Source organism: Protopterus annectens, chromosome 14.part0 (genome assembly GCF_019279795.1).
Source record: "Protopterus annectens isolate FY-2018-M chromosome 14.part0, PAN1.0, whole genome shotgun sequence".
NCBI classification, from domain to species: Eukaryota; Metazoa; Chordata; order Ceratodontiformes; family Protopteridae; genus Protopterus; species Protopterus annectens.
The window spans coordinates 18,145,587-18,161,328 of NC_056748.1; the positions used below are offsets into that span (position 1 = coordinate 18,145,587).

At 40.8% G+C, this 15,742-nt stretch overlaps 1 protein-coding gene across 1 annotated transcript in view; it reads right to left on the minus strand.

Annotated features, from left to right (window-relative positions):
• Positions 1 to 1,058: 1,058 nt before the first annotated feature.
• SPATA18 (spermatogenesis associated 18) overlaps positions 1,059 to 15,742 on the minus strand; it is a 460,841-nt gene continuing 446,157 nt past the window's right edge. The window contains exon 13 of the mRNA XM_044055719.1: positions 1,059 to 1,130. Coding sequence (XP_043911654.1) covers positions 1,123 to 1,130 — 8 coding nt within the window. The 3' untranslated portion in view covers positions 1,059 to 1,122. The remainder of the gene's footprint in view (positions 1,131 to 15,742) is intronic.

The following is a 15,742-nucleotide window of genomic DNA, read 5'->3' on the forward strand; positions in this document are numbered from 1 at the left end:
TATATGTAGTGCTATACCATTTGGAAACAAGTGCTTAAGCTCTTATTATATCAACATGACACTAATTTGCTATAAACTGGCCAAAGAACTCTATGATTTATATGTTTAATAAAATAATGTGACTAGTGATTATTATTAAAAGAAAAAGGAAATCTGTGTGACGTATTAACTACTCACATCAATTTCACATATGCATGAAGACATATCACTATTTTACAAATGACTATAGACTTTTTGCGAAGATGATCAGTTTTTGTATTATTCTCTTTGCATATGAACAGCCCTACAGCAATCTGTTTTGGGAAACTTTTCTCATGTCTGCTTTTAACTTAAGACCATTTCAATGGGCATTACCAACTGAAATATTTGATCTTAACAGTTGTGCCTGCTGTTTAGACAGCAAGCTAAGCCACAAATTCAAACTGCTAGAATTATGAAAACAGTCACAAAGAATTTTGTTCCTAGACCATTGGATTGCCTTTCTAACAGATACATCCGCAGTCTGAACACACTAAACGAGGGACATTTGGAAAGTAGAGGGATCAGTTATGAAATTTATATTTACAGTTGCTAGTTTGAACAATTCCCTTTCATCTTTAATGAACAATTATTTACCGAAACACAAAATGATACTATGCATGCTTAAATACCAAAAATATTTCAGAACATACTGGTCATAATGGAAAAAGAAAACTTCTGAAAATGGATTAAGAAACTGTATGGTGGAATTTTTTGCAGAACAGATGTAACAAGACATAACTTTGGACAGAAGAAGGTAAATTCATCTATGACCTTTTCTGACCTGGCAAAATCAATGTGTGTCATCTCATTAAATACTGTTTTTTTTTTTTAGATATTCTTATCACTTTGAAATCCCTGATACTTTTTGTGGCTCACTATTGTCTGACAAATGAAAATGACTGTAAATCAAGTACAATTACAAAATTCTTAACAAGTCACATCAGGAGTTGCACAATAGACACAAAACACAAATGCAAGCTACACTCTTGCAGTAACTTAGAAGCATTCACATTTCTTCGGAGGCATGTGAGGTTTTCTTGTAAATAACTGAAGCACCAGTGAAACTGAGACTGCAAATGGTCAACAGCATACAAAGCCTGCTTAGAGCCCTGCAAGAGAAAAGAAAATGGTGAAGAAGACCGGTGGTATTCAGGAGAAATAGTACTGTCCTAAACAGAGGTAGAGCTTGTTACAGCATAATGAAATTGTCCAGAGTTTATTTAGTCATGAGGGCACACGCCTATTCATAAGCATACAGTCCACAAGCAAGCTTTATGAACAAAAGAATATATGACACATCATTGAGTTAATAATATTTAAGATGGGTCTTATACTTACAGAAGAATTTATATGTATTGCTCTTACCCCTAATGTGCATCATCGGTCTTTATAACCCGAATCAAGGTCATGAAGTTCAGAAGGTGATGGTCTCACTTCTAGCTAACAATCACAGAGCATGGCCCTAGGTCCAGAGCCCATGGACTGGCAAGAGATTTTATGAGTACTGTTACTTGTTGGAACAGTAAGTTTATTTACAAAAGATGAACACTATACAAGTAAAAGAACACATAACATGCAGATATAATTCAGTAGAACTGAAAGAACATATTGTGGGGAAGCTAGCAAAATGGTATTGTGAAAGCCTGTGGGTTTTTAGAGAAACAGCTATATAAACCCAGAGATGTGGGATAATACTTTGCACTTCTCCTTACCCAGGCCAACACACACACACACACACACACACACACACACACACACACACACACACACACACACACACACACACACACAAAATAATGCATCTGGATCCCTACTTTTTCAGTCCTAGTGTCAGGAGGAAAATCTGAAGTTTAACTGTCATTTGTTAAGTCACAGACCTACAGTCAGATGAAAGCACCAGTGTATGTTTACAACTGTAGCCTCACCAACCCTTTCTTATTTCTAACTCCAGAGGTCAGCAGCAGCAGCTCAAAATACCTGAAATTTGACTGCATAGAAAATTCAGCCACTGCATCTTAATCTATTACATTAATATCAGGATATATCTAAGTTCAAATCTGTAAGAAAATTAATAATTTTAACATACTATCAAACAAGTTTTAGTCTTTATAAAGGAGATTTTTATAGTATTTGTACCAGAATGCCAGTTATCATTTCAAGATAGGAGCCATAGTACTACAAAGCCACAGTGACAAGATTATCAAAATACATACTCATCAAGTATATTTGTCAGTGGCACAACAGGTAGCACACCTGTCTTTGGTACAGAAAGCTATGGGTTCTATTCCCACACCAAGCAAATGATTTGCTGACACTGCAGTGCAGCATAAGAGGGGGGCTACATTACTGAGTGTTGTCCTTTAGATGAGATGTTAAACTGACGTCCCATCTGCTTTAATTGGTGGTATCTCAGGTGGATGTAAAATATCCCAAGACACTTATCAAAAACAGCAGGGGGGAAGTTCCCTTATGTGTTGGCCAAATTTCCCTGATAGTATAAATATCACCTTGGGTCTTCTCTGAAAAGAGGCCAGTGGCCTATTGGGACTAACCTGCTCGACAAAGAAATGAAATAAATAACTTTAACCTATCATTAGGTTTATAAAAGGAACTTTTAGAATGGTTACAACCAATGTGACGAATCCTCTTGTAATTAACTTTTCTGGTATAGAAAAGCAAAGATATCTCAGTATCAGTATTCACTGGAGCTTCCCCTCCTCTCTGTCTTCCAATGCACCTTGATAAGGGGATGTATTTGCTGTCAGAAAATTCATTTCTAACCTTCAAAGAGAACTGATGCCATTCTGAGAAGGAAATAAAAAGTATGCGGGTCTATGTTATAAACCTTTTTGGCTTTACATACAGATAATTATGTTCATAGTGACAAACTGAGTTGAGCACAGTTGAGTACAGAAGGACAGAGGGCTGGAAAATCATGTATTAGAAAGTACAGTTGTGTTAGAAACTTATTTTAACAGTAGTGTTCGAGTAGATCACTGTTGCAGTACTGAGTCTGGTGAGTTCCTGCCTGCAGGAGTTCGTGGCTGGTCCAAATACCAGAGAATTTCACCATCCCCAAGCCAGTAGACAACCTCGCTTCCTGACGAAAGGATGTCAGTTGAGCTTCTCCATGTTCAACTCACCACAGGCAAAATCCAATACCACTTCCATGCAACCTACAGGTCTCCCATATGACCGAGGAAACCCATACCATGTATTTAAACTTATTGGAAACACTCACCATCCCTCCCAATACCATATTCATGGGTGACTTTAATTATTCCAGTATTAACTAAGAATCATATATGACACTAAACATATAAGAATAGAGATTCCTGGATTTTGTAAGCACAAACTCCCTGGACCAGATTGTCAATGCACCACCAGGAGTGCAACCATACTGGATCTGGTTCTCACCAATATGAAAGAGTGCTGCACACCTCTTAGTGTAAAATCTTCTCTGGTAGGGTAATACCACAAAATGGTTTCCTTTGAAGTAAAAATAAAACCTGGAATCCTAGCTAACCCTGAAATATTCAGGAATTTCTCAAAGCCTAACTTCCTACTATTTAGTGATAAACTGGCAAAATGTCAAGCCCCCATAAACTCTGAGAACAGTGCAGCCTATGCAAAGCTATTCACAGAAACCCTATACAAGCGTGTTAACTGCTGTACAGTAGCAGCTGTACCCACCAGGAAGAAGTATTAAACTAACTCAAAAAGGAAGCCACCCTGGTGGAATCAAAGCAGCAACCTGCTGTATAACAGAAGGAAGAAAATCATGGTAAAAATTAAGAGATGCAGCACTCAGCAGGATACAAGCACTGTCATCAAACTAAACAAGCATAGCCGGCTTTTCTCACCAGCGAACCCTACAGTCACTGGGAGGCCCCCTGTACCCAGGGGGCCCCCAACCACAGCAAGTTATCTTATGTTAATATTTTGTAACATGTCTGTTAAGCAAACAAAAGTTAGTACAGCAATCCGGTGTACTTAATAAATCAGCTGAGTAATAGCCTTATTTATATATCCTTTAAAATTTAAAGATATCTCTGGTTCTAGTAACAAGTGTTTTATCAAGCAACAAGCTTCACAATTCCATTAAATATTTTACCACTGACATAGTGGCCCTGACTTAGTAAAACTGTGCTGGTGGACATTCACTCCACTAAAACTAACAATATAGCCAGCTTTAGGTACTTGCAGTATTCGTAGCTGCAAGGAGCCCCCCTTAATTATCCTTTACTGTGTGTGCCCCACAAAAGCTGCTGCTGGTTGGGGAAAATGAGGAGAAAAAATATATTAATTTCCTGATTATGCTCTTTAACCTGAACAGCTCTGTGATGTGACCCTGTTAGAATAAAGCTGATAATGAACAAGAGCACAGTAAGCACTAGAGAGATCAGGAGCCCAGAGTGACTGATACCAGTGCAAACCTTGGATTGTAAGACAAGCTGATGCTTCCAATCTTCAGGGATGGTTTTCCCTTTTGGGGCCGTCTATATAAACACTGGCAGAACACCAGGTACTACAGCTTTCAACTTTTTTCTAGAAGAATTCTGTGCAATACCAGTAATAGCAGAATAAAGACTCAAAATCAGGAACAGGTTTTAAATATTTCTCTAATTCAATTAAAAAGTTAATGATATAACACCTTTTGCATCAACATTTTTTTTTGGACAATAAGTATAAAACTCTGATGTCTGGATTTATTGACTGCCTGTAATCCTGGATGATTTACAAGCAAATCAAACTTTTTACAAAGGACAGAGCAAAATTATGAGAAAAATCAAGGAAAGTCTATGAAATCAGAGACAGCGACAGGTCTGCATTATTGCTCATTGAGGTAAATAAAGGTGACTTATTCATGCTGCTGTTTGATGACAGCTAAAGGCAGTCACTGATCAAGTGTGGCAGTACCATAGTTGTATGTTTTATTGTTATTTGCTGAAATAAGTATAAATCTAGTATTGCTATGGCTTGTGCATGCATGTTTGTGTGTGTGTGTGTGTCTATGTATATGTGTGTCCGTGTAATAAATATCAGTGATTTTTATCTGTGCACACGCACAATAATCCCAGGACATATAAATTATACTTCTGGGTATCAGTGAGAAATATAGCTAACAGTAATTATTTCAAAACTAATGCATAAAATACATCACAGAACATTCAGACACTTAGCTCTTCTAAGAGTCTGGGCGCCCCTACTCTCCAGACTGTATAACTGGATACAGGGGGGTCCCTTAATCATCCTGACTTGTGTAGGGGCCCCACAAAAGCTGCTGCAGGTTGGGGAAAAAAGAAGAGGAAAATATATATTTATTTTCTAATTATGTTCCTTAACCTGAACAGGGCTGTGATATGACCCTGTTAGGATAAAGCTGATACTCTGCTCGCAACTGCATCCATTGTAAAACCAGCCCTGCTTGGATATGTGTGTGCACAGAAAACTACTGTAGGTTATATATACATGGGTGTGGGGTGGGAGTGGTATGTTTATTACTTCTTTAATTTTCATCACATTCAAACCTTATTGGTGTACACATGAGGTTATCATAGCTTGTGTTTGGGCTGAGGACAGCATGGTCATTGCTTCTTTAACTTTTCTCACAGACCTCAAAGGTGTACAAAGAAGGTAGTTTATGCAGGAACAGTGTACTGTCTAGGAGTAACATAGTAAAATACATTACAGTAATCATTTTTTCACTTTCCTCACAATCACACTTCATGCATGTATAAAGGTAACTTCCTTTGACAGTTTGGAATGAGGAGTGAGGAGGCATGCTATCTATATGTATGACAGCAGTCACTTGAAATACATGACTGTGGTAATTTGAAACTCTGCTTTCATCCCAGTCTAACACCAGACAGATGCACAGGCATTCTTTTTGGGGGGTTAGGGAGTCAGGCAGTTCCCAGATAGGACCTGTGTATCCATACAACTGGCTTATTAGTTTATTGTGAGCTCCTATTTTTTTCATATTTGAATATTAAGCCTTGAGCACAACTTATGTCTTCCTTTAAAGAAAAAAAAAAGATTTTTTTTTCTTACTCGTGTTTTTTGTTTAGGTCACTATTGGATTAAAAAGCTGGGAAAATGCTCTAAAATACATCATAGAACATCTATAGCCCTATGGCTTCTTGGGCCCTGGCTTATTTGAGTTATTTCCTAAATGGTTATTGCTGTGCTTACATGGTCAAGAAAGGTATGTTGAAAGGATGCAAGAAAAACTAAACTTGAACAGCAACACAATTTCTTTTCTTAATCATACTTTCTGTATAAGCCATCACTGGATGAAAAGGTTAAAAGGTTAAAATGTACTTTAATGCATACAGGAGGTTATGGCTTCTTGATAAAGCTGAAGAGTAAAGTAAAATGTGAGAAAAGGAGGAAAAGAGTCAGTGTGTGTGTGTGTGTGTGTGTGTGTGTGTGTGTGTGTGTGTGTGTGTGTGTGTGTGTGTGTGTGTGTGTGTGTTGGGGGGGGTGACTGAAACAACAGATTTAGGGCACCATTACACCCAAGTACAGACCTGTACATACAGTTCCTGCAATGTATCATTGTTGCAACTAAATGCTAGTAAGTGTAAATTCCCCTTTGTGAGATGGGCCAACATAATGTGGTACATATGCCTGTTATAATGTAAGAGCACTGTAGGGTACAGGTCAGTCTGAGCTTACTACTCATAAATGCTTGCAGCATGAACTAAAAGGATGCTTGGGGGGTGGCAGTGACAGGGTAATGGGTAGACTAGAAGTGCCTAGGGGGTCCCCAACTTGACATTTGCTGGGGCCCCCCAAAATGCTAACACTGGCCCTGTAAACAAACAACTCAGAGGACAAATAAAAGTCTACCAAAGCCAAATTTGAGGTAAATTTGGCCTCCCAGGCAACGGACAACAACAAGACATTCTTTAGCTATGTCCACAACCTCAAAGGCAATACACAATTGTGTGCAGAGATCACTGTAAATGGAGCCACCTATACTGAGCCAGAAGATATAGCAAACCTTCTGGCTGACAAATCCAGCTCCAACTTTACACTTCTCTTCCCCTCAGGAAAAACTTGATTAAAGTGTAGCTATCATTCAAAGTCTTTTGGATTAAGCACTTGGGCTCAGACCAGTTGTTTTACATTAGGAAGGTTTGTGGCCTGCACTGTGGTGGCAGGACAGGTAGCTTACATCCTTCTAAGTTGGGAACTGCTGATTGAGGGCTCAGTGTCTGTTATTCTAAAAGTGTATTAGTTCTGGTTTAAGCACTTGGGCTTCAGGCCAGTTATTTTACATTAAGAAGGTTCGTGGTCTGCACTCTTGTGGGAGGAGAGGCTAGACTCTGCCCTTCTGAGCTGGGAATTTCTGGTTAAAGGCTTATAGTGCCTGCATATTTGAACTGTTTCTTACTGGAATTGGTACACCTTGTTTGCTGTAGCATAGACTAGACCCAGGCCTGCTGAATCTAGCTTTGTTTGTATGCTTGTTTGCTTGTTATTTCCCTGAAATGCTAATTCCACCTAAAACGCAGCTTTTCAGCGCTTCTGTGGATCCCTAGTGACATCTGCATTGCTTACTGTACTTATTTCCTTGTTTCACTTGAAAGAAAGTTACTGTTTGTCATTTTGCATTTAAGTTACCTGTAACACATTGCATTTAAGTTACCTAGCACTTGCTCACTAAAGCAATTATATAAGTCAGCACTAAAAAATTAAAAGCACTACACCCTCACAAACTCCCCTTGAGTACCTTGTTTCCCATTGGCCCTTTTTTTTTCAATTATAAAGGAATTCCCAATACTATTCTAGCATGTCCAAAGGTCAGTTGTCAATCTCCTCTCCGGTCCAGCTGGTGAATCTGGGAATCTTGAGGCAATGTTACAACTGCCTCATGTACACAGACAACCCTCTCCTCCTCCCAACAAATTTCAACACATGTGAGAGATGCAACCATATAGCCAAACTGGAGGCTAAGCTCTCTCAAATCACTACTGGCGAAACCTGTCAGGAGGAGAAGGAAACCACACTCACTACAATTCCAGTCTCACATAGACCTACCACGACAGCAAACCAAACACATAAACACACAAAAACATACTCGGAGGCTCTAAATAAAAATCTGCCTAAGCAGCAGAGACCTCCAAAGCCGACACCCAAGCAACCACTACCCCAAAACAAAACACGTGCAACACATAGCTCACAAAGCCAGTGTGCCGAACAGTCACAGCCCTTAAGGCTAAACAACACACCTGATACACTTGTAATAGGTGACTCTATTGTCAGGCACACTGACGTCCCGCTCACCAGGCTGAACAAGGAGAAGGTTATGGTGAGCTGCCTGTCGGGTGCTAGGATCCGCCACATAACACAAGCACTCAGGTCACTCCAAGGCAAGTACAAATATGACTCAGTCATTGTCCATGCTGGTGTGAATGACCTGAGACGTACCTCCCTGGACTACATGAAAAGAGACATAGAGGAGCTCTCTGAGCATGTGGCCCAAGCCGGTATGACCCTGACCTTGAGTAGCATCTTACCCTCACCAAGAATGATGCCACAATATGAAGACAAGATGATCAATTTCAAAAATTGGCTTAAGTATTGGTGTCATTCAAAGGGGATCCAATGCCTGTCAGCCTGGGAAGACATGCTCGATAGGCCACGATGCTTCGCTAGGGACGGCTTGCACCTGTCACCCCTGGGCTTTTGGATATTGGCAAAGGCTCTTGCTATGCCCATAGTGCCTTTTTTAGGCAAGGCTCAAAAGACAAACCCACCTCCATAGGTATCACAAGGGATAAGAAACTAAGAGTAATGCTACTCAATGCCAGAAGTCTAAACCTCAAGATGCATGCACTCGAAACTCTCCTTAGCATGGAGAACATCGATATCTGTGCAGTAACAGAAACCTGGTTCAAGGCTCCCGAGAGCACCCCAGCACTACCAGGTTATACCTCATACCATGCTTTTCGGCCCCAAAACTTGGACTGAACCAGAAAAGGAGGGGAGTATCAATATTCACAAATATACCCACACCTCCAGGTTGGTGGCACAGCACGAAGCATCAGAGACTATCCATGTGCAACTAACAGTGGGTAAAACTGTCTTCCAGTTTATAGCCTGCTACAGACCACCCTCCCAAACCCAGGAACCCCACTCAGCCTTCCTGAGAACACTGGAAAATATGAAGGTCTCTCCAAACACCATTATATTGGGTGACTTCAACTACCCAAACATAGACTGGGAGCATTACTCTAGCTCCAACACCCTAGCTCAAAGGTTCCTAGAATTTATAAACTCAAATGCTATGGAACAACTTGTTACCACTCCCACAAGAGGGGAAAACATACTGGACCTGATCATCACCAACATGGGGACTCTATGCTCCAGACCAGAAGTGTATCCCTCACTGGTAAGATCAGACCATAAACTAATCTCACTGGATATTCACATCCTGACCCCACCCCCTGCCCAGAAAACCACAGTGAAAAACTTCTCTAAAGCAAATTTCACACTCCTCAAAACCGAGGTGGAATCCTTCAAAGCCCCTGGGCCTGTGGAAAATACGGCCCAGACTGCAGAATCCTTTGTAAATGCATTCTATGAGCACCTTCAGGAATGCATGGATCATGCAATCCCAAATAAAACCAAGACCCAATCCTCCAAAGGCAGGCGTCCTGTCTGGTGGACCCCAGCCATAAACAAACTATACAATAGAAGGAGAAAGCTACTACATGATAGAGCAAAATCCCAAAAAGGGAAGGCATCTCTGATCAGTGTTAGCAAAAAACTACGGGCACTCATAAAATCGTCTAAGGCCAGCTTCGAGAGAAAAATTGCACAGGACACTAAGGATAATCACAAGGCTTTCTTTAGTTATGTTAGGAACCTGGGTGGGAATTCCCAGATATGCTCAGAATTAGTCCAAAATGACAAAAAATACACCAAACCCACAGACATTGCCAACATCCTAGCTGACAGGTTCAACGCAAACTTCTATCCCCCTTCCCCACCAAAAGGGCAAATATCTATCCCAGCAGAGTGCTGCCCCCCTGACATCTCAGATGCTCAGGTAAGAGCCGCCCTCTCCAAAGCAAAAACACAGCATCAATGGGACCAGACGGTGTCCCGGCTGCGTCCTACATGAACTCCAAGAAGAGCTAAACCCAAACATAAAACTACTGTTCAGTCTCAGCCTTACCACAGGATATGTACCCAAAGAGTGGCGTACAGCAACAATGGTCCCTCTCCACAAAGGTGGTGCCTCAACGGATCCTGGAAACTATCGCCCCATAAGCCTGACTAGCTTGGTCTGCAAAGCTATGGAAAGGATCATCATGGACCTCATAAAAAAAGATATTGGGGACCTACAGACACTGGATCCTACCCAGTTCGGCTTTGTTAAGGGCAGATCCTGCCTCTTAAACCTGGTTGATTTCTTTGAAACAGTCACCAAGGCCATTGACGAGGGGAAGGTGGTCAACACAGCCTACCTGGACCTCGCAAAAGCCTTCAATATAATACCCCACTCGGGCATTATAGATAAGCTCACCAGCTTAAATATAAACCCCTATGTCACTAGATGGATTGCAAACTGGCTCAAGGACAGAACCCACATGGTTAGAATTGCTGAAGCCATGTCAGACTCCAAACCAGTTACAAGTGGCGTCCCACAAGGCTCAGTCCTGGGACCTCTCCTGTTTGGTATATATTTCTCGGAGGTACAGGCCAACATGGAAGGACTGTGGCTGACCAAGTTCGCAGATGACTGCAAACTGGGCGCTATAATCGACTCTCCAGCCGACACAAGCATCCTCCAAAAGGGCCTCATAGAAACAGACAACTGGTGCCAGAGCCATGGCCTCAAGCTAAATGCCAAAAAGTGTATAGTCATCCCCCTTGGCAAAAACAAAGTGCCCACAAATTACCACATAGGTGGTAATCCATTAAGTACAGAAGAAGTAATCAGGGACCTTGGGACCCAAGTTGATAGCAATCTCTCATTTGACAACCACGTGGCCAAAGTGTTTCGAAAAACATTTTATATAGCCCACCTAATCATGAAGGGATTCACATCTCGATCAAGGGAGGTCATCGTGCCTCTCTACTCATCCCTCATCAGGCCCATAATTGAGTACAATGCCCCTTTTGGGATGTACCTTACCAGACACCTGCAGCAACTGGAAAGACCCCAAAAGTACCTCAACAAGAGGATCAAAGGGCTCAAACAGATGCCATATGCTGCCCGGTTAAAGAAACTCCAGCTCTACTCAGTGGCATACCGCCTGCTCAGAAGCGATCTGTGCCTGACGTATAAAGTCATGTCCAACCCGGAATTAATGGACATGCTGCACCTCAGAAAATCCAAATCCCATTGAGCTACGCACTTGAGAGACTTGAACCTCAGCACTGAAATAAATAGGACATGCTGGAGGGACAGATTCATAACCCAGAGGCTCCCTTCACTCTGGAATAAAATCCCAGTCCAGGTTAGGCAGAGTCCCTCATTGACTCTCTTCAAGAGGAATCTTGATGAGTGGATGGGGGATCGTAGGTTTACCACGGGTATCACTTCTGTGTCACTGTTAGACAGAGGCACAGTATACTAACCTCGAAAAAGGGCATAGCAAAATTAATTTAAAATGGGTGGTGAAAGCCAAACACACTCTGGCTAGGCTTATAAATGCCCTAGGGCAGATAGCCTAGTATGAACCTATGAACCTAAGTACAACTCCCCCTGCTATCACCAGGGACCAGGCCCTTAATGCTCTCTCTCTTAGGCCAAGAACACTGCCCCCAGGATGCCTTTTAAATAGTATGAAACATGACCTATCAGGCTGTCTGGAATTGCAATTTAACTATAGCGTCCAAAGAGGCTTCATGCCTCATGAAAGGAGAACAACAACAGTCATTCCTCTGCACAAAGCTGGGCCATCTACACACCCTGGAAACTACATACCCATAAGTCTAACTAGTCTGATATGCAAAGCAATGGAAATAATTATCATGGAAATGATCAATAATGACATAGCAAACCTCCAGACACTGGAGCCAACCGATTTGGTTTCATCAAGTGCATGTCATGCTTACTCAACCTGGGGGACTTCTTTGAGAAGGCCACAAAAGTAATGGATGAGGGCAAAATGGTTCACACTGCTTATTTTGACCAGGCCAAGGCATTTGACATGACATCCCACTCAGGCATTGTTGACATCCTCAAGATGTTAGGTACAAACCCTTATGTCACCCAGTGGATAGCCAGCTAGCTCACAGACAGGACCCAGAAAGTTAGAATTAGTGAGTCCACTTATACAAAGATGCCAGTAACAAGTGCAGTCCCTAAGGGATAGGTAATGGGACCACTCCTTTTTGGCATTTACTTATTAGAACTCAAGGCCAATGTCAATGGTCTCTGGTTGACTAAATTTGCAGACGATTGCAAATTAGGAGTTGTCATTAAATTCCCCACCTGCACAAATGTTTCCCAGGAAGGGCTGACACAGACAAATGAGTGGTGTCAGAGACACAGACTAAAACTAAATGCCAAGAATTGCATAATAGTATCTTTCGAGAAGTCATCTACCCCTGGTAATTATTGTACTGACAACACACCCCTAAGAGGTGACCCAATAGTCAGAGACTTGGGGACACACGTAGACAGTAATCTAGCCTTTGACTATTGTGTCTACAGTAGTGAGAAAAATCATTCTATGTTGTGCGACTTATAAACAAAGGTATGGCATCTAGGTCTAAGGAAGTCATTGTTCCACTGTATTCAGCATTCATCAGACCTTTGTCTGAGTACAATGCCCCTCTTTGGTATGCACCTAACCAGGCATTATCTAACAATTGGGATGTCCACAGAGATTCCTCACTAAAGGAATACAGGGTGTAAAGTAACATGTGCTATGCAGACCACCTCAAGGCCCTATCCCTGTATTCTGTATTTTACAGGCTGTTGAGGGGAGATCTAAGCCTGCCATACAAGGCATTGTCAGAACCCACTCTGATGGACCCCCTGCATATCTACAAAACAAACATCATCAGAATTACCCATTCTAAAGACTTAAACACTGCTCATGATATAAATAGGACCTGCTGGAGTGACAGGTATGTATCTCAGAGACTACCCCTTCTCTAGAACAAGCTCCCCATCCATGTGAAGCAGAGCTACCCCAGCCCAACTGAAGTGTAACTTGGGATAACTGGATGAGGAACATGAAATTCATCCTTGGTTTGGCACATATGCCTCTAATGGACACAGGCAGCCTGTAAATGGTTCATCTCCCAATCCCCTGCTTGAAAATGTTTTACCTCCCAAGCCCCTGCTTACACTTATCAAGGGCATCAGAACTTGTCAGACATTTGGATTGCAAGGATAGGCTTAAAAAGGCCTTTGTGGTCATTAGCCTAGTAAACACCTATGAACCTATGAGCCCATAAAAGAATAATCAGCCGGCACCATAGTCAGGTCTTTCTTGCCACAGAGACCAAGCCCATCTGCCTCCTAGGTGTACATGATCAACCCTACTTGAATCCTGACTAGCAGTAGTGGAGAGAATGGAGGGGTAAGGTGACAGGACATGTTATCCACTCCAGTCCAAGGTAGGAAGAGAGAGAGAAGAGGGGTATGTGGGAGAAAAAGGATAGTGCAACAGTGATTTCCTTGCACATGTACAATTCTGGTAAATTTTCAACACAGCTGTACTGTGCTCATTATACCCAAAGTTGTTTCAAAACTCAATCACCAAACAAATCTACTCCACCAACACAGGATCCAATAGCAGCAAGTTTATCCAAGTTGAGCGCTTTCTTCCCTAATGAGGAACTTCATCAGAACATTAAACCAGTACAAACCCAGCCCTTTTATATCATCTTCCTTAATAACATTAATTAGTTAATTGCTCAATAAAACAATTAAGTCCCTTATTGAATAAAAACCATTATTGGTTGAAGAATAAACAATATATAAAATTTACAACACTCATAAAAACTATAAAAAAACATACAGCCCCCAAATGCATAAATACTACATAAAATGTTACATAAGACATTCCTACCCCAAACTGTGTTTTAATTTTAATATACATGCAATATTAATACTTTCATTAATTCCCGGGTGTTGAGTGGCATTAAATCAAACTGCCACTTAAGCTCACATATATCCAAATGTACGTCCAAAGTTCTACCCTGGGAATCCTTTACCACCTGTTGCAATACCGTAAATTTAAACACATGATCCTCACATTCATGGATATGCCTACATAGTGCATTGGTTAATTTATTATTCCTTATATCATATAGGTGTTCGTTAATCCTTTCTTAGAAACACCTACAAGTTTTACCCACATAATATGTAGGACAGTCTAAACATTTAGCTAAATATACCACATTCTTACTGTTACAATTGTAGTGTCCAGTGACATAAATATTTTTTCCACTGAAATTGAAATGGTCCTTGGTTTCCAAAATATTTTTGCAGCAAGCCCCCATCCCACATTTGAAATTACCATTGACCCTTGAATGGACCAGGGTCTTGTAATTTCCACTTGATTCCAAAATATTTTTGAAGGACCTGTCCTTTCGGTCCACTATCACAGGGGCCCTCCCCAATTTTTGGGCTATCTGGTCATCCATTTGCAAAATTTCCCAATTATGCTTAATAATACCAAATACCAATTTTGTGTCTAAATTAAATGTGGTAATAAAACTAAGTTTCATGTCCTTTTTATCTTTCTTATTAATGTTTACACTACCAGGCCTTAAATCTGTTCTATCCATTGTTCCTATTATGGGTTTGCATATCCCATTGTTTCTTTTTTGAATCACTTCCTTGGAGACCTCCTCCAATAACTGAGGGGGGTATCCTCTCTGCTTAAACATCTGAATAATAAAGGCCACATCTTCCAAAAACCCTTCTACATCACTAACCATTCTGGCAGCCCTTATTAATTGTCTTTTAATAATGGACTTTTTTGGAAAAAGGGGTGCCAGCTGTCAAAGTCCAAGTAGGAATTCGAAAATGTAGGCTTTTGAAGATTTTAGATGAAATCTTTTTGTTTGCCAAACCAGTATCCAATTGGACGTCTAAATAGGTAATGGATTCCTTATTATAATTGAATGTAAATTTTAAGAAAGATGCTGTCTCACTAATATATTTCAGAAATTCCTTAAGCTGTGAATCACTATCCTTTCCATACCAAAAAATGTCATCCAAAAATCTGGTATAATCAGTAACCATGGACTGAAAATTACTCTTAAAAACAAATTCTTGCTCCCAGAAGGACATTACATAATTCGCAAAAACAGGGGTGCAAGCCGCCCCCATTGCTACTCCTGTGGCCTTTTTAAAATATTGCCCTTCGAAGAACAAATAATTGTTCCCAAGAACCAATTCCATCAATACCAAAATGTTATTGATCTGATCCTGGTCATAAATCTTTGTTTTGATCAATTGTGTCTCCAACCAATTTAATCCTGTTTCATGGGGGAATCACTGAAAACAGATTACAAACATCTATTGTAACTAAAATAATGTTCTCACCCACCTTAATTTGCTCTGGTAGAATGTAACCCTATAGAGACAGGAAGCTATTTGCCAAGATGGTAATAGCAAAAGGCAATGCAGTTGGCTATCCATTTTTATATGGTCTGTTTATCTAAAGGTCTTACTTCCCTGCCTCAGCATAAAATACCAGAAGTTGGTCTGCCATGTAAGAGAATTCTATCC